Below are 19308 nucleotides of genomic sequence, written 5' to 3' on the forward strand. Positions count from 1 at the left end.
TTAACAGACAAATTAATACATGCAGTAGCCTCCCTACAAGCTTGTATACACAATATACAGTGCAATTATAAGAGGTCAAATTAATTCAAATTTGAATATATATATGTCTCTGCCACTGCAGGCCATATATAACTGAAATTTAAAGCATGTTAACTAAAGTAATTCAACTATATTGGTCCCTGATCAGGGAACACGGCAGGCGTACAGTGTACTTACTGGATCATCATCATCATCATCATCTGGCATTGGTGGCTCCAGCAAGGAGATGGTGCTGCCAGAAACTGCAAGGCAAACCAAAGTCAGATAGTCCAAATGGATTAGATATGAATGTGCTTACATCACATGTAAAGATGGAAGAAGATACCTTGTATGAAGCGGTTAGCCTCTTGGGAGGGACATGCATTTGTTTCTGTCCCCCCAAGGATCCCCTCCAAAACTGGCCTGCCTTTATTTTGTGATAAGGCCATGTCTTCGGCTGGGGTGAGGGCGGTGGGAGGTGACCCACCACCCGTTCTTTGTATTTGGCCTCTCTTTTTGACGGCTAAAACAGTACATAATTTGTGTGAGCAGGCACCTTCTGGGTACAATGTACACTTGTGTAAGTATTAGTCAGGGGGGCACTTACCATTCTGCAAGATGTTCTTGTATTTGACTTTTACTTGCTGCCAAGTTATTTTTGGCCCAGTCATGTTTAAGCCACACACACACACACACACACACACACACACACACACACACACACACACACACACACACACACACACACATATAAAGAAAGTTTCTATCTTGTCCTGTAAGTAAGTATATACATATATATACACACACACACTTGCAGGATAAGATAGGAGAAACTTTATTTCTCCCAAGGGGAAATTAAATCAGAGAGTTATACAGTCTGATGAAGTTATATTTACACAATTTCAAACACATCTGCATCGATTCCACAACAATTTTAATTTAGTGATTATCAAGAGTGTAAGTGTGTACATGTGCACTACTTACGCATTCAGGCGATCTGCAATGGTTTCCCAAGCTTTTTGGTGCTGTTTAATTATTGATGCTGTGTTGCCTTTCTTTCTGATTTGATCTTTCACCTCTTCATATGCTTCCATGAGGATCTCCTCTTCTGACGGTGAAAAGTATGCCGCACGCGTTGCCATGGTGAATCAGTGAATCTGCGATCGATATCTGGGGTCTATTTAAGGAAGCCGCGTACGCGCACTTAGCCAGGATTGGTTTCCCCTGGCTTGATGAATCCGTGTCTGCTCATCCTGGCTTGGTCTTTGTGCAACCGACTGAGCCTGGACGCTCTTGTTTTGGATTGGGTGAACTCGGCTCAGTCATTTATCCCGGATATCTTAATCCTACTTTCATGCAACAGGCCCCAGGGCTAAAAGGAAATACTCCAAGTTAAAGGCCTAATTAAAAAGGTAGTTTACTTTAAAGAAAGTACAAAAGGGAAGGAAGTGAGAGGGGAAAGGCAGAAAGAAAGAAAGAAAGAAAGAAAGAAAGAAAGAAAGAAAGAAAGAAAGAAAGAAAGAAAGAGGGTGTGAAAGTAATAGTAATAATAATTAAAAATAGAAAAAAATAAAAATTAATAATAATAAAAGTAATAATATTAATTATGATAATAATAATAATAATTATAATAATAATAATACAAATAACAATAGTAGTATCAAAATAATAATAATAATAATAATAATAATAATGAAATAATAGTTAAAGATAATTAAGAATAAACAAATACAATTAGTAATCAAAATAATAATAATAATAATAATAATAATAATAATAATAATAACAATAATAATAATAAAAATAGTAATAGTAATAATAATAAGTTATGTTTGAAGAAGACATACAAAATAAGAAAATCAAATGAAATTTAAATTAAAACATAAATTTAATCAATTACTATAATTTTCACCAGATTTTTACATCCTCATCAATCATACGGTCACTCCGCTGTCAAAAGGAACACAAGTTAGTTCTGTTTGTTGAGTTTTTGTTTCCTGGTTTGGAATTATTCAAACACTAGTTTTTGTTTAAACCAATATAAAGATAGAGATTTTGAATGCTGTCTTCTGAGTTGAAAAGAGTGATGTTAAATTTAAAAGATGGTAGCTGAATAAATGTTTGTAATTCCTGATCAGATTAGATGATGAATTGTTTCATACAAGTTTACTTTCAAAACACATTTGACTGACACTGATTGTGCTGTTTGTGTCTGTTGGATTCACTTCAAGTCAATGATGTGATTATCCCTGACATCTTGACCAGTGAGGGGAGCTGTTGGCTCTCATGACACCAGCTGCTGAGGTATCCTCAACAAGACACAAACACAGACAAAATGCACAGAGTCAGTTATCAAATGATCAAACCATGCAGGGAGAAGTTTCCTCTGCAGTAAGAAGAACTGCTTTGCAAACTTCTTCAGAAAACACCACATGTGCGTGACCTGCTACGTAGCTTACACATTCAGTGAGCAGAGAACTAGTGCCTGCAGAGCGTCAGGATACACGGTGAGAAGTGGGTGACAGAACACTTCACCCCTTCGATGATATATTAACCTCATAGTTCCCTGGAACATAAGGTGACAGCTCTTATCTACAACCAAACCAATCTCCACACAGTTGACCTCTTCTTCTTTTTATTCTTATCTGTTGTTGTTTTTGTACCCTGATGTGAGATTATATCAGCCATCGAGGATATCTGCAACAGTCACACATTAATGAACAATAAGAGTTTGGCAAACGTCTTAAATGATAAGTTCTTTTCAAGTCAAACTTCTCAGATGAAGATATTCAAGGTTATGCTTCCTCCAAGAGTGAAACAGAAGATAACTCTACACATTAAGACACTTACAACACACCTTCATTCATGAACAATTTCTTTATTTACAAGCAATCATGTTACACAGAGAAAGAGTTTCATATATGTACACAACATTTCATTTCTGGTGTGAGTAATCACAGTACTATCTCTTTAATGGCTTCTTTTTGTCCCCTCACTGTTTAAATATTGATATGTACAAACAAACAGTAAAACTAAAAGAGAACTTGAGCATGTCTGACACACATCTCTGAGGATGAAAAGTGGTCCCCTGTTACAAAACTACATTTGGAATATTCCTACATAAGAAAAGACATTTACAGAAATAACACACACAGATTTGTACATGTAGAAGCTTTTGACATTACGAACCGGATCATAGTGACAAAGGGTCTTCATTTAAGCTGCAAGGAAGAGCAGTGCTGTACTCAGGCTGTTTGAGGGGCAGGGGCGAAAGAAAAAAAAAAGGGCACCCCCTTTCAAACCCCTAATTTAGGGTGAATTTAAATGTAATGATGCAGCGGGAACAAGAGGGGAGTCTGTGGTTCCCCCCCCTAGGACATTTTGAGCATTTAAAACTTAATTCCCTGCATCGTGATGAGTACCTTTGTGACCAATTGTAGTGGAAATTGTATTATGCAAAGGGAAAACACAACACTATTAATATATTTCTATATTATTGATACATTACAAATTAACATAACATATCATAATTAACTACAAAGACATGCAGAGGTCACTTTTTGTTCCATTTTATACATTTGAGGGGCTCCAGAGGGACCTTTTCATGCATTTTACAATGAAAGGGCACCAGGGAAGGAAATTTGTAATGTTGTATCTAATCGAAGAGGGACTCTTGCGCAATTTCTTTCGGACATGGTGGCACCGAGTACACCCCTATGGAAGAGTCTCTTAGTGAGCTTGGGAGGTGCTGGAGGGGGGCTAAGGTTGGCTGTTTCTCAATGTTTGTTGTCTTAATGCTGAGCTGAGATATATCGCCACTGTGTCTCTGAAAAAACTGAAGATACTTAGGAAGGGTTCTTTTTTTTCTCAACAAAAGTAGTGGCCAATTATTTTCTAACAACACATTTTAAAAAAAAAAACTTCAGAAAACAATAACAAAATAAGATGCAACACTCAGATCAGGAAACATAAGCAACGATGAGTGAAGTTATTCTGGAAACTATCATTGAGTCGGGATATTGCTATTGCTAATAGTGAACACAAATAGTACCAGACCTGCAACATTCCAACTATGGCCAACATTGCTGCAGTACAAAGCAGCTTTAGGCCCTAGTCCATGTTCCCACTTGAAATCACACTCAGAATGGGACGCTCAAATATCGTTAGCATGTTGCTGCATAGTTCCAGGTCTTAAAGTCGTATAAACATCCACAATCTGACATTTTATAGTCCTTTTACTGCTTGCAGGCTCTTAGCAGCAACAAAAACAATGGATAGTGAGAAACCGGAGTGACTAGGGGACTTATAGTCATTAAAAAACGACATTCAACAATCTGTTAGCTAACATTGCTACACGGCTAACTAGCATTTAGCCACTTCTGAGTTAACAGTTATGTTTGAAAGTCACTGCGCGATGGGAGGTGGAGTGGTTAAATGTTTGCATAAGCATAGTTGACTACTTAAAGAGCGCTAACGTTTGTGTTGCTGTCTATTTATACGTTACGTTAGCTAGCCAACGATACCATGTTCAAGCTGGACTATTTCTGAGGGGGCGAAAATGGAAAGATTGACTAAGAGGAGATAATCATATACCTGAGCACCCACTTGCAACTTTCAGTACGAATATTGTTAAGGCAGAATGATTTTGTCTCTTGTTTCATTAGCTTGTTCCTTTGAATAACTGATCTGTCTGTGGAGCAGCAGTCAGGTTATTCACGCAAAGACGGCGACCAGACTGAAAAGGTTCATTTAATAACAGAAATGCTTCCAAAGTCAAATCTCCCTTCAGTATCTTTCTACACATACGCTTTTCTCTCCAGGTGAGTCTTGCCCAGGACCTCGTCACTGAACTGATACGTCAGCTTCTTCTTTATCTTCTTCACCTCCCCTGTTTTGCCGTAGTTGCGTAAGGCACGCGCCATCTTCTGGTAGGTCATTTTCTTGCGGTTTCCCTTCTGGATTCCCCAGCGGTGCGCAAGGGCCTCCTTGTGTTTGGAAGAAAACTGGAACGACCCTTTATCTCTGTCCACCCACCAGATACTGTCCTTCATGTCACCGTTTCGTAAAAGGTCCAACAGGAACTGGTACAGACGAATCTTCTTTTTGTTACCTTTGGAGAGATCACAGAGGGATTCTTTTACTGTGTTCAGATTTGATAATATCATTTTTTTAGCACATTAATTAATAAATGAAGCAAGACTAAAACCCCAATGGCTGGTGTTAGAATAGTGAAACTAGAAAGATTAGGGCTACACAATCAATTTAATTATTATTGCACTATGAGCATCTGAATTAACCAGACTTTGAAAGTCTTAATTTACTGTGAAAAATAAGAAACCAATATTTTTATGCCTTCAGATGCTAAGCTATCAGCTTCCCTCAGATTAATTGGTTGTTAAATTGACTTGTTTTTTAAATCGTTATGGATTCAGGGGGGAAAAGTTGCAAACACAGGTACTGTTTAAAATATGTAGAACAGCAGATGGACCCAAAAACTATGAGTTAGAGCGGATATGCACGGTAACATTTGTGTTTATTCCACCTGATATCAGTAACAGTATTGTTGCATGTTTGTCTCATATTATGCAAGCTTGATTATCATTTATCAGTGATGAACGTCCACGTTAACTCAGACAAGAGATGAGTTATGCTTTTTTTTTTTCATGAACAGACACTCGAAAAGTTGTTTGTCTTGATCCTGTTTTGCAATCTTGAGCATGAAATGTGACTACTTCTATGAAAAAAACATAGTTCTAAGAAACACTGGCAGATAAAATCCACAATGAGTCATCTCAGTGTGTTTCCACATTGTCATGGTGCCATGAGATAAACACAACTCTTAACATCCTGAGCACGACATACACACAACAGGGAGGCACAAATCTTTTCGTCCTGCAGTGGTCAGACTATATAACCAATATATATATATACATATATATATATATATATATATATGAGGTAAGATATGCTTATTTTTTACCTCTTTAATTTTTTAATTTTAATTTTAATTTTAATTGCAAACACCTTTTTAATAATTGATACTTTATAGGCTCTTGTTTGCTTTATATTTTTTTTGCACTGTCTACTTTGCTACTATGACACTTGAATTTCCCCATTGTGGGATGAGTAAAGGACTATCTTATCTTATCTTATCTTATCTTACATATACCTCCTTACAACAATATCTATCATCATTGTTGTTATCATTGCTTTGGAAGCAAAAATGTTTGTCTGTGTTTGTAATGTTTTTTCGCCTTGGTAGTAAAAAAAAAATGTCCATGAATAACCAACCAGAGGCAAAACTTCAGCTATATACATGATTTTTGTGTCAGGAGCGAAATTTTGATCCTTTCATCAGAAACTAAACTCACCTTTTTCATGAATTTCATTTATCATTTGTCATGTTGAACAAAAAATGTTCACATTTACTTTGAGTTTTAAGTCGCACAAAAATTTTAACTTTTTCCGCCATTTTCCAATCGGAAGCAAAATGTTTACTTTTTTCATAATTGGACCAAAGATTTTCATTTTTTTTGCTTGGAGAACATTTTTTAACCTTTTTTTGTAATGTTAAAATCTTACAAAAAAAACCAACTTTTTTGTCATTTTTTAAAACAGATATTTTCACTTTTTTTAATGTTTTTTTGAATTGATAAATTTTTTTTACTTTATTTTCATTTTTCACTTTGGACGGAAATTGTTCATTTTTTTTGTGATTTTTAAGTTACACAAAAATTTTCACTTCTTTCCTGATTTTTCTGTTGGAAGCAAAATTTTCACTTTTTTCATCTTTTTCGCAGGACGAAGAATTTTCTCTGTTTTATGATTTTTTAATTGGCCAAAAGATTTTCACTTTTTATCTGTATTATTTTGGTTTAAGGCAGCCCTTCACACCTAATCTGTCTGTTCTGTATTCAACATATTCCGAATTATCAGGGCCACCCAAACAACAGTATGCCAGGAAACTGCAACAAGCTTATAAGCCTCAGTCACAAGGACCATGTGATTCTGTGACTCGCTGTTAACACGGTTAAACAGAAGTTTGCTGGCTGCAACACTGACGCAGGACCAGTTGGTCAAAGTTGTCAGAACCGACAACAGACCAACACTCATAGGTAAAATCCAGCCTCAGTGATTGTCCTCAGTGGCAGATACAACAACCACTTCCTTTGAATATGCTTGACCAGCATTGTCGAAGCAGTTGTGCAACTAGTGGCTCATCCTAAAAGTGTGTTTTAAATGGTCAGCAGAACACAAAGCTGACATGACTCAAATCCAAACCCCCAACACCACAGTGTGACGAGGAAAAACACAGGCGTCAACGTGATCCAGAGAGGAGCCAGGGATTATGACCCCATTAGAAAAATCACATTAATTCCACTCAGTGCTGGGAATGTTGCCCCAATGAGCGCCTCTGTTTTCATTTCTTACAGGTTAAATGGAAACTATGAAAGACAACACAACCCAACACCATTTAACAGATAGCTCTGTATGGAAACAGCTGCTCACCTCTACCTCTTTGGTGAGAGGATCAGGGCCCACAGGTGCTTGTTAGACTGTACAAACACATACATTGACAGCTATGAGAGGACCTACAATTTTAGTGGCTACTGCTCCGCTGTAATCCTGCGTATCAAGAATTTACAAGAAGTCCAGTGACTTAGCACTTCCACATATACCATGACCTGGATGGCTGAGAATCTGCACATGGCTGGCACAGCTGGTGTGCCTTTAAGTACCCGTGTTAACTGCTCAGTAGAGAGCTGACGAGCCGTCTCTCTGCACAAATAGTACAGTACAGCATTACCTATAGATCTGTATACATACCTAGATCTCCTGCTGTGACATAAGAGATTCGATCTCTGAGACACTCCTCGTCGGACACCTCCAGCGGGGGACTTCGTCCTCCATGATCCTCATCATCGGAGCTGCGCTGGGACACGTGTGGAGGGTACACAGTCCGAGGGAAGAATGTGACCTGCAACAGGGGAGTTAAATTCAGATGTAGTCTTCAAACAAAGCATCAAAAATTGAATAAAAATAAAAACTTTTTCATGTGTATGAGTGTATTAGTAAATCAAGAAGTCTTTTTTTGGCCACAAACAAATTTGGAATTGTACTGGAAAAATGCAGCATTTTTTCAAGCTATAATATTGGTACTTTTCATAAGTGCAATTCACCCAAAAACTGGAGAATAAACACTTTTAATTGCTGTAGAAGCTTTGACGTTAGCATTGGCGTTAGTTCAAGAACACTACCACTCTGTTAAATTACAGTGTTAGATATTTCCTGTAAGCTTCCTGACGCTCCACTACATTTAACTTTTGAACTTTCTCAGCGAAATGAAAAAGTGTGGTGACATCTCTCTCTCTGCATGAGCTGTGATGTGTGGACGCTGCTTTTCTGCAGCTGTATGCCTGGCTGGGCAACACTTGTCAACGTCTTTGCAACCTTTTTTTTTTTTTTTTAAAAACAGGCAGTAGTGGAATCCCTTGTGTGAAGAGAAGTCTTTCACATTGTATTAACGTTTTACTTTACTTTATGTTTTCTGACATGTCAACGCATCCTTTCCTTATTGTATTTGTAAGAGTAATTGGGACATTGCAGAAATTATATAAAGACTAATCATGCTCTCTAGAGCTTGGTCCAAAAGGAAACAATCATGTAGTGTTGCTGGTTTAAAAACTATATTTACTGCTCCAACATATTTGCCTGTGTGAGGACTTCACTGAGACTACATCACAGTCTCACTTAGTTGGAAACTGATTCTAAACTCCAACATGGTTTCGTACAGTTCATGGGGGTCAAAGCAGATATGTACAGTAAAACAACTCACTTGTGTTGCTTCATTTCACTACAGGTTATCACAATGAAGCATATTTAAAGACTATGTTCCCTGTAGGCTGAATTACAAATAAATTGTGTCTTCCTGTCACCTGACTCTAAATCAGACTTAATTTTCCAGAGGGGCTGACATAATCAACATAAAGGAAAGTCCCTTCACCCTGATTTTAACACAGAAAAAGCTTATGGGTCACGTTAAGTGTATGAATACATGCTTATATTAAGATCAGCCTTTTTTAAATCTGCTTGTTATAATAAATCCAACTTAAAAAACTGAAAGCTTAGCGAGTGTTTTTGTCTAACTTTTAGTCAAACTAGTTTGTTTAACTTAAAGCTCCTGTGAAGAACTTTTCATTTGAGTGGAATTTGGTAACCCTTGTTGACAAAGAGGAAACACATTTGATGATTTTGTCCTGTGGATGTGTAAGCAGTGTTTTTTTAAACAGAAACATCACTCTGGATAATTGAAACATTATTAATCACAGACTCCCCCATGCCTGTCTGTTTTTTGTCTCCTCTCAATTTTGTATTGTTTTTAATTGATTTTCATATTATTCTTAATTTGTTTTGATTATTATTTTATTTTAATGTATTTCATTTTTTTAATTTTTTCTATTTACTCTTATTTTATATCAATTTTTATTTTATTTTTTTGTTTTTGTTTAAAGCTCCTGTGGGGAGTTTTTCACTAGTCATGAAACAGACTGAAATTAACAACCATGCCTCTTCATGACCTACACAAGTGAACTAGACCTTTAGCAAAGAGACTAACAAGTTCTATCATGTCATTTTTAATACCTGTAACTGATGCAAGGGGAGTAGGTGTCAGAAGAGGTGAGAAGAAAACATTGTCTACACTTTTTGACAGTACATATTCACAGTGAGAGATACATTTGAATGTTTAAAGATTAGTTTTTTTGTCAGAAAACACAACTTACATATGTACAGGACTAGATCAGCAAAGAAATGAGGTATCACTTTGACCATAAGGGGCGCCAAAATCAACACAAACAGAAAGTTTCACACAGGAGCTTTAATATAATCATTATTTGTTGGGGAGGTAAGTCATGTTCTGCACTATGATCTACTGACTAATGTGAAAAAGGAAATTATGGCTTGTTTTATTTATTTATTTATTTATTTATTTATTGACTACTTGAGATACAAAGTACTTTGTTAATATAGTCACTTATTATATATTTCTTTGATTTTGACTGTGCTTCTCAATCTTGATCTGACACTACATTTGCCATATTTCATTATACAAATATTAATAATAAAATATATACATATATTCAGTATGTATCACTCACAATGAATATTTGAAGTGAACAAAATATACATAATTATATGTATTTCAGAGCTTCATCTTACACCATGAAGTAGTGGTTTCAGGCATTAAAAATAACATTACAGATATTATTTATATGGCAATGATCTCATTCAGTTTCAGTTGATTTCACTACCAGCTTTCATTTTTTTCTGCATTTGTGCCTTCATGATAGGACAGCTGATTTAAGTAAGTGTAACCAGAGAAATCCAGAAATCTCGTCTCAACACAAACCAAAACTAAAGACGTTATTTCCTGTAATGAGGGCGAATTTCTGTCATTGCAGCATGAAAAACTTTTTCTTATAAGTTCCTTAAAACAAGAAGTAAAACTTATTTCAAGAAACTTGTGAAGAAATGTTTTCTTGTTGCATTACAACTCATTACAAACAATTCAGGCCTCATTTCTGAAGTGTAAACACTTGAAACAAGACGTTTTTCTAGAATTGTGAGGTGAATTGGACTTCTGCTGAGTGTTTGACTGGAAATTAGACAAAAATATAGTGCATGCTGAGATTTGAGTTCTTGCAGTGTGATATCTTGGTGAAAAATAATCAGATTTGAAACACTGACTTGATATCTAAACTTAACTTAGACCACAGCCTCAACATGATACTGAGTTAGCTTAGCTGACCCTTCACACACTGTTCAAAGAAAATGTTCTTCTTAATCTGGAACATAAACTAAATTGGAATATCTTTTTGCAGCTCAAAGATTCACTTCCTGATCTTTGTCATGAGATCCAGAAATGGCCTCCCTGTCCCTAAAAGTCCTCTCTGATTTGAGAACTAGCTTTGAATAATGTTGACTTTGCACTGAGCTTCAAGGATATTTTAAGATCTGGAGATATTATTGGGCATCATACCAAGTTCAGTGAGTTTCAATAGGCCACAAACATTTGTGTTTTACTACAGAACCTGAAGGTACCACAGAGAGAGAGCCCTATGTCTAGTCTAATTTATATTACAGAATGTTCAGGGAATCCTTTCTATGGCTCATTATTACAACCATTGATCACAGGCATCACAATAAAGCTCCTTTTTCTTACTTCTTGATTAAACTTAGACCTCTATTTGAACACAATTTGTTTTAGTGCAACCGATTATGTACATATCAGTTTACTTTTTGTATGCTCAAGTGTTTTGAAGGACTTACTGGTTGCTGTAACACATGTGCATGTGCCCCCAGGTTGGGATCAAGCAGGCTTTCTGCATCGTACCGTACAGCCTCGTGTCTTATGATGCCCTGCGGGTGGAGCGCCTGCACACTCTGCAGCTCTGTGAAGTTGCTCTCTTGCAGGTTTTCAAACTCTACAGGGTGAATGTGCGGGTGAGGGTGGTAGTCCCAGTGATCTAAACAGAGAAGGTGAGAAACAGCAAAAGGTTTTGTTTCTGTTGATCACAGCAGCACTCAGAAATGAGCTCCAGTAAGGTGAACTTTATACTTTAAAATGATTTGAACCAACAAAAGTACATGTTTGAACTGCAAGGGATGAGTCATGAGAAGAGCCAAAAAGCATGCCTATGAGAATTCCTCCAAAACTTAAAGTGAACCTGACAACCAGCTGCTTACTCATAGTATTTGAGTTTGCATAAGTCGGATGAAATGAGGGGAATAAGGGAGAATTCAGCACAGAGCTCCTTCCTGCTTGTTTCTACATTTGCAATCCTGGATTTGAAATTGTGCATTTTTCAAGAGTAGCTATTAAAAAAGAGAACATGCATCTTTATGAAAATCCTGTAATCGAATTTCTAAGGATATTAGATTTTAAAAAGTATGAGCCATTTAGCTAAAACACAGGAGATATTTTTATCACACGAACAACTGAAGCTTTCTAAGTGGCGGCTTTTTTTTGCCATAAGGTCAGGGAAAAAACATCCCACCCTCCTATCTCGACTGTTTTGGTGCAATATTCAAAACTGTTGATTACAAGAGAAAGTAAAGCCTCTCTCATGTATCAACAAGGCCCCATGGGGCAAAAGTTGTTCTATGTCTGTAGTTGTAGCAGCCGAAAGAAATGGCATCTGTTTCCTGTGTTTCATCCACCCCAATGTGGTGCGCTCCAGCTGCACGCGCTGCAGCCTTTTTCTGTACAACGCACCAGAAGAGTCGCCACAACAGGTCATGGTGAACAATTCAAAGATAAAGATTTGGTTGGATGAGTGAAATGGTTTTCTTGTAATGTGCGCACAGAGCAGTGCAGTGAAAACCAGATTCCTGTGAGTTGATTCTTTACATGTCGTTAACTTTTCTCCCCCAAAATCATCATTTATTCTCTTTTTTGTTTTTTATCATATTTAACCAAACCTCACTTAATAAAACATAAGAGGAGAGAATGTTAGTCCAGGTGAAACTCTATTAAAAGTAATGATAAAGTGAACTTACCTTGCTGAATTTCTGTATCTAAGACATATGGATAATATTCTGCAATCTGGTGTCTGTAGATCTCAGGGTCGTACATTTCTTCTGCGTGCTGTAGATTCAAAATGAAAAGAAATAACAAATCAAACTACCAGAAAATATCATACAAAGATAAATCTTTTAAAACACGGTGCATACATTTCATGTCAGACAACAATGTTAGATATAAAATGACTCCTCTTCTCTTCAGCAGTGAATAAATACTCCTCGTTTGTCTTTAATGTAGCTGTCACATTAACTCTGAATATATTTCAGTATATGAATCAGATCAGAAATTACTAATATGTCTATTAATACTTCAACATTTTTTGTCACGACTGTTCTGAAACTCTCAAGAAGTCTTGAGTTTCATTTTCATGTTGCCTGAAGTATAAAAGAGTCTTACAGTTTGAGTCCTGTTCTCAAACTCAAGCCGACTCACACTCAATCATCTAATGTGACATAAAACATTTTGTCCCCTCATCCTGACATGTAGTACATTTCTTTTAAACGTTAATCAGAATAAACTTTCCCCTGAGCTCTTTTAAGCTTTAGTTGTAGTAAAAAGTCCTCAGATTGTACATGATAATAAATAAAAAGATACTTACAGACGGGATGAGATAGCTCTCCATTCTGTACGGATGCAACATGGAGACCTCTTCTCCAACGGTCCGACTCTCAGAAGCTTTGCTGGCAAAACACTCTCACAACCTTTCAAAACTTTTGCGGCACCATTGCACAATGTTTCAAAATTTCCTCTCACTCAACGAAAAACCAAAAACTGTCTCTCGCTCTCTTATTCTATATCCTTCACTCACAACTACTCTTAAAGGCCCTCGGCTGAGCTACAGTACACTGAAATAAACTGGGCCCCGCTGTTTGAGTGTAAAATGGAAATAGGAAACTTTTGACTTCTGTAAATTTTCTGTGGGTGGGGAGCAGTAGAGTGTGTCTGCTTAAGGTTCCTGGCCATTGATGATGTGTCAAGGGAGACCATGAAACTCCACATTTATCAGGGCTAAACACTGTCCCCTCCTCTGAGCAGCCAATCATCATCAGGAGCTCCTCTTACTGTCAGCTTTTAGCCCCGAAAAGTGTGATCAATGCAGGGTGCAAGAAACTACTGAAGAACTACTGTTTGCTTCAATTTCTTCAGTTTGAAAAATTAAATCTTCTTAATTTTTGTCTTGGCATTAAAGACTCATGCAAGGAAATATGTGGCTGTTCATGCAGGACATTATGGGTCACATTTAATATACACTACCAGTCAAAAGTTTGGACACACCTTCTCATTCAAGGGTTTGTATTTATTTTCATTATTTGAAACAGAGTAGATTAATAATGAAGGAATCAAAACTATGAAAGAAAATATATGGAATTATTTAATTAACAAAAAAGTGTCAAACAAACCAGAATATGTTTTATATTTTAGATTCTGTAGAGTAGCCCCCTTTTTCCTTCATGACAGCTTTGCACACTCTTGGTATTCTCTCAGTTTGAGACCATCAGTTGTGTTCTTCAGAGCTAGGGTCAGTACACAATGGATAGCCCTATTTGACTACTGTTGTAATCCATATTATGGCAAAACCATATTATTTCATAGTTTTGATGTCTTCAGTATTAAACTACAATGTTGAAAATAATTAGAATAAATAAAAAACATTGAATGAGAAGGTGTGTCCAAACTTTTGACTGGTAGTGTAGTTCTACAGATTAAAGGTGGTTATGAAGACACTGTGGTGTGAGTGTATGTAGATATAAAGGCATATTAAAGTGTTTATTCATGGCTGCATAATAAATGACCACAAACAGGCCAGAGTTTTTAATGTGATAAATAATATTTATTCATTAATGGAGGAAGAAACATAACAAACACTGCTTGTAAAAAAGCAGTGTAACAGTCGTTATATTTTTGCACTGCTACATTACAGTGCATAATAAAACATTTCTCTACTTGAAGAGTTTTCAAATGTACCTATCTTGTTGTCATTTTGTTTTTTTAAAGAGCAGGTAACATGTGCAGCACTGATGTCAAAGACAAATTTCCCTATCGTATCGTATCGTATGTTCCCAGTTTCATAGCCAGCAACAGACAAAATCTGGATCAATATAATCTTTGTTTGTCATATTTGTGCAAACATGACCTGCATAGGATTTTTCAATGCATGAACACACACACACACACACACACACACACACACACACACACACACACACACACACAGTACTGACACCTAATAACACCACATACTGTAACACTGAAGTCTTTTGTATTAGTGGGGATTTTTGACTTTATAATTGGAAGAGTGATTAATGAAACTTGACTTTAAACCTTCTTAATGCCTCATTGTGTGTGTGTGTGTGTGTGTGTGTGTGTGTGTGTGTGTGTGTGTGTGTGTGTGTGTGTGTGTGTGTGTGTGTGTGTGTGTGTGTGTGTGTGTGTGTGTGTGTGTGTGTGTGTGTGTGTGTGTGAAGCACAAGTGTCACATTGTAAACAACTTTGTGTCCGGCCTCTGACTGCACAAACCGACAGACTTAAAGTGTAGACTGTAGCAGAATGACTAAAACATGTTGTTTGGTAAACACTCATTTTCTGAGTTAGCACACAAACAAGCAAGCACCTGCCACACACACAGACAGACAGACAGACAGACAGACAGACAGACAGACAGACAGACAGACAGACAGACAGTGAGAGAGAGAGAGAGAGAGAGAGACAGACACGTACAGCTGGAAGATAAGATGAAGGTACAGTATCTGTGTTGTAACCACAGTGTGGTAAATGGAGATTATTATTATCACAGAGAGGAGATACTGTTAGAGCAGTTCCAGGGAAGAAAAAAGTCACTCTGCTGCAAAGAAACTGCAAAAGTTTAGAGTGACAAAGCTTCCTCCTGAGATGCACAGTAGATCTATCACCTGAGGTACAGTGTGTCTGCAAAACTTTCTGGCGAAATAAAACATGTCCGTGACCAGTTTCTGAAAATATCATGGCAACTGTAACTAAAGATGCTGCGTGCATCCAGATTCAGAGATAACCAGCGCAGCACAAATCTGAGTGTGTATTGTTAGCGCTGCCTGTTTAAGAGGAAGACTGCAGCTCTGTGATAAGGACATGAGTTTAAAATAACACTTTCTGAAAGATCAAAATACTGTGGTTATGTTTAAGGTCACAAAGAGCCACACATTCAGAATATGGTCAAATCCTGTTTGAAATGCTAACTGCATGCAGCACAGTCAGGAGATGCTTCTAATGATGCTGCAGCAGAAAGTACACTACCAGTCAAAAGTTTGGACACACCTTCTCATGCAATGTTTTTTATTTATTTTAATTATTTTCAACATTGTAGATTAATACTGAAGACATCAAAACTATGAAATAATCTGGTTTTGCCATAATCTGGATTACAACAGTAGTCAAATAGGGCTATCCATTGTGTACTAACCCTACCTCTGAACAACACAACTGATGGTCTCAAACACATTAAGAAGGAAAGTCATACTACAAATGAACTCTGGACAAGGCTCATGTTAATTAGAAACCATTCCAGGAGACCACTTCATGAAGCAGACTGAGAGAATACCAAGAGTGTGCAAAGCTGCCATGAAGGAAAAAGGGGGCTACTTTACAGAATCTAAAATATAAAACATATTCTGGTTTGTTTAACACTTTTTTGTTAATTAAATAATTCCATATATGTTCTTTCATAGTTTTGATGCTTTCAGTGTTAATCTACAGTGTTTCAAATAATTTAGATAAATACAAACCCTTGAATGAGAAGGTGTTTCCAAACTTTTGACTGGTAGTGTATAGTCACAGATAGTGTTCCTGTCTGTAGGGTTATCTACATTTCTCCTCTTCTCTTTCTTTGCTGTTTCACTAAACTTCAAATCAGGTGGTTTAAACATCACATCTTAATGCCTGGTGTTATTTTAAAGGCATGGTCAGGGTCACACAGGCTGTGGGCAGCCCCATCCAGCCCCGTCTTAATCACATAACTGATGACATACACAACAGTATTTTCCAAGAGTATTAATACACAGAGGGAGCTGCATTTCCATCACAACTATTTACAGTTAAGCCAAAGAACACTTTTTACATTTTTCCTCTGTTCACATTTTGTCACCGGTCAACAAGACGTTGACTTTAAAGTCACATCCCACGCCTGACCTTAACGATTTGTGTAAAAATAATCTTACACACATACAATGAGACAAGTGTGATGCCTTTTTAACACCGAACTGTTCGTACTTCATTCTGAGTGACATGTTTCTGCCTTGCTTACAAAATTGTACAAGAAAAAGGGGAAAGTACGTAATTGTGAGCTGTCTTTAAAAAACAAAAGCAAAAGTTCTAAAACACCAAAAGACTCATTTCAAAATAACGGGGATTTGCAGTATAATGAATATTGATGAATTAAAGCTCCCATTAGGGATTTTTAGCCACTGTGAAACAGACTGTAATTCACACTAAAGTCTTTATATGACTTTACAAAAGCAAACAAGACCATCAGTAACAGCACAGATTACCCCTGTTTGGTCATTTTAGCCTTTATAAATAAATGGACGTAGTCTCCCTGATGTCACCCATCTGTTTCTGAAGCCCTGTTTTGAAGCCTATTGTCGGCAGGTGCCATATTGGAAATTCTGAACTTCAACTAACTTTGTCCAAGCTAGTCTGAGGTAAAGAGACAGCCTTTAGCATTTTCTCTATCAGCTACAGTGTTCGCGTCTGTCAATCAGGTCAGCCATGCCCTTATTTGGGCAAAACTTGAAAGTTTAATATCTTCAAAAATAACTAGTTACAAAATTTTACCCCCATACAGTGTGTGCCGATAGAGAAATGAGCTATTCAGACCTAAACAGTTTTTTGTACCAGGCTGTAAACATGTTTATTTCTGCTGTAAAGATTGTCTATTTTGAATGGGTGTGTATATGGTTTCTGGTGTTTCTGCAGTCAGCCTCAAGTGGACACTTGAGGAACTGCAGTTTTTAGCACTACCGCATTTGCTTCATATTTTAAGACCAGAGGTTGCCGCTAGGTTGCACATTAGACATATGAAATAAAGAAGGATGAGATCTTTCTTCTCTTTTTTTAATCCAAGAACATTACTTGCATGTGAACCGGATAAGATCTCCAGAGATGCAATGTCATGCTTTGTCCACAAGGGGCACCAAAATCAACACAACATGAATTTTCTTCACAGGAGCTTTAATGTACACAAAACGTTAGTGCAGCAGATATTAAATATTGAAGATGTTTTGACGATTTTGTTTTTGTTTCCATTATTTTGTAGTTAAATGCTACTTATTGTTTATTTGCTGAGATACTTCATTTATTTGTATTTTTTTTTTTAAAGCTAGCTGCTTTTGCATTTTTGTTTTATGGATTCTGTGTGATGTAAAATCATTGTTTTTATTATATTTGTCATGTAGAAGCTAATGGGGATCCTAATACAGAATAAAGAATAAATAACTAAATATTTAATCATAAACACAGTAATTATTTGATTTGTGATATTTTTCTGTTATCTACAAAGTAACCAGCCTTAAGGTATTAAAGTAAAGCAGTGAACATTTCCCTCTGACATGTAGTTAAGAATTTTAAATCTGTAAATTAAGTTAAATGATACTTCACTGTAGCATTTGAGTGAATGTGCTACTCTTAATACTTGTCCATTAAGGACAGTTTTTTTTAAGTAAACCATCTGATGAGTCAGAGTGTTGTGACAACTGGTTAACCAGAGAACAAATATTCTTCTCCAGCCTTGTGTTCAAAACCATGCACGTTACAAACTATGCCACACACAGACAATACATTTTCACAACGTGTTCAACTTTCTGTGTTCTATCAGTCAGAGCTTATCATCATAACATGTTCATGAGACTTTTACGAGTGCAAGAACTTCAGTTTTCAGAAGCAGCTGAAAAATAATAAATAACAAACAAAAGGAAATACAATTTTTTTCTGATAAATGAATATGTTTTCTGTCTTCAAATCTGCACAGAAGTAGACCGCTGAGCTGCCTTTAGAGTATTCAGATCTAACCTGGTACATCTTCACACACTCTTATAATACAGCAACATAATTGTTTAATGTACTGCAACTGAGAAATGCATCTACTCTTCACAACAGCTTTAAAGATTTAATCTTAAAGGTATGTTCAGAACAATCACAGCTGCATCTTAAAGCGTCTTCACCCTCAACATAGAGATGGTTATGTTTTTAGCACAGTTTGTATTTCTGCTCGTCAGCAGAATTGTGGAAAATAACCCTGACCTGATCTTTATGAAACATGGTAAAGGGTGTGGCATGGGCATTCGAAAAGCTGGTTTGATTTGGGAGTGGATCCAAATCTTACTCATGAACACATGATGATTAAGACGTACTGTTTTCATGGTATACGAGCAGATCTGGATACCGGAGAAGACAGAACTATCAGCCATGTTCTCAAAAACTCATTCTTCATATAAGTAATGTCCACTTCTGATCAAATAATCAACTTTATCTCTCACACTGACGTAACAACTGTTAAATGAAGGATCTGATTTACTCTCTTCATTTCTCTGGAGCCGTTTGAGGACCTGGAAGTTGCCATCGAGTCTGGTGTAATTCAGAAACTTCACAGCTCTCGGTCTTGTTGTTTTCTCTTTGGCCTGCGATGAAGTAAACACACAGCTAACCAACATGCACACCAACACTGAAATATTGTCAAA

The 19308-nt window shown here is 36.8% G+C and overlaps 1 protein-coding gene across 1 annotated transcript; it reads right to left on the reverse strand.

Annotated features, from left to right (window-relative positions):
* Window positions 1-2876: 2876 nt before the first annotated feature.
* On the reverse strand, window positions 2877-13587 carry spi1b (Spi-1 proto-oncogene b). The gene is made up of 5 exons (XM_034679704.1): window positions 13200-13587; window positions 12577-12664; window positions 11347-11543; window positions 7846-7996; window positions 2877-5128 (listed from the first exon to the last, which is right to left on the reverse strand). The coding sequence occupies exons 1-5, from the start codon at window positions 13239-13241 to the stop codon at window positions 4815-4817; spliced, it is 792 nt and encodes a 263-aa protein (XP_034535595.1). The 5' UTR covers window positions 13242-13587; the 3' UTR covers window positions 2877-4814.
* Window positions 13588-19308: the final 5721 nt, after the last annotated feature.

This window comes from Notolabrus celidotus, chromosome 3 (genome assembly GCF_009762535.1).
Source record: "Notolabrus celidotus isolate fNotCel1 chromosome 3, fNotCel1.pri, whole genome shotgun sequence".
In the NCBI taxonomy this organism is placed as follows: domain Eukaryota; kingdom Metazoa; phylum Chordata; class Actinopteri; order Labriformes; family Labridae; genus Notolabrus; species Notolabrus celidotus.

Excerpts from the sequence above, each read along its gene's own strand:
- spi1b (XM_034679704.1), bottom strand. The coding sequence starts at position 13,241 with ATGTTGCATCCGTACAGAATGGAGAGCTATCTCATCCCGTCT. Across the intron at positions 11,544-12,576 it reads AGATACAGAAATTCAGCAAG|ATCACTGGGACTACCACCCT; the intron begins GTAAGTTCACTT and ends TTCTCTGTTTAG. Across the intron at positions 7,997-11,346 it reads CACATGTGTTACAGCAACCA|GTCACATTCTTCCCTCGGAC; the intron begins GTAAGTCCTTCA and ends CCCCTGTTGCAG.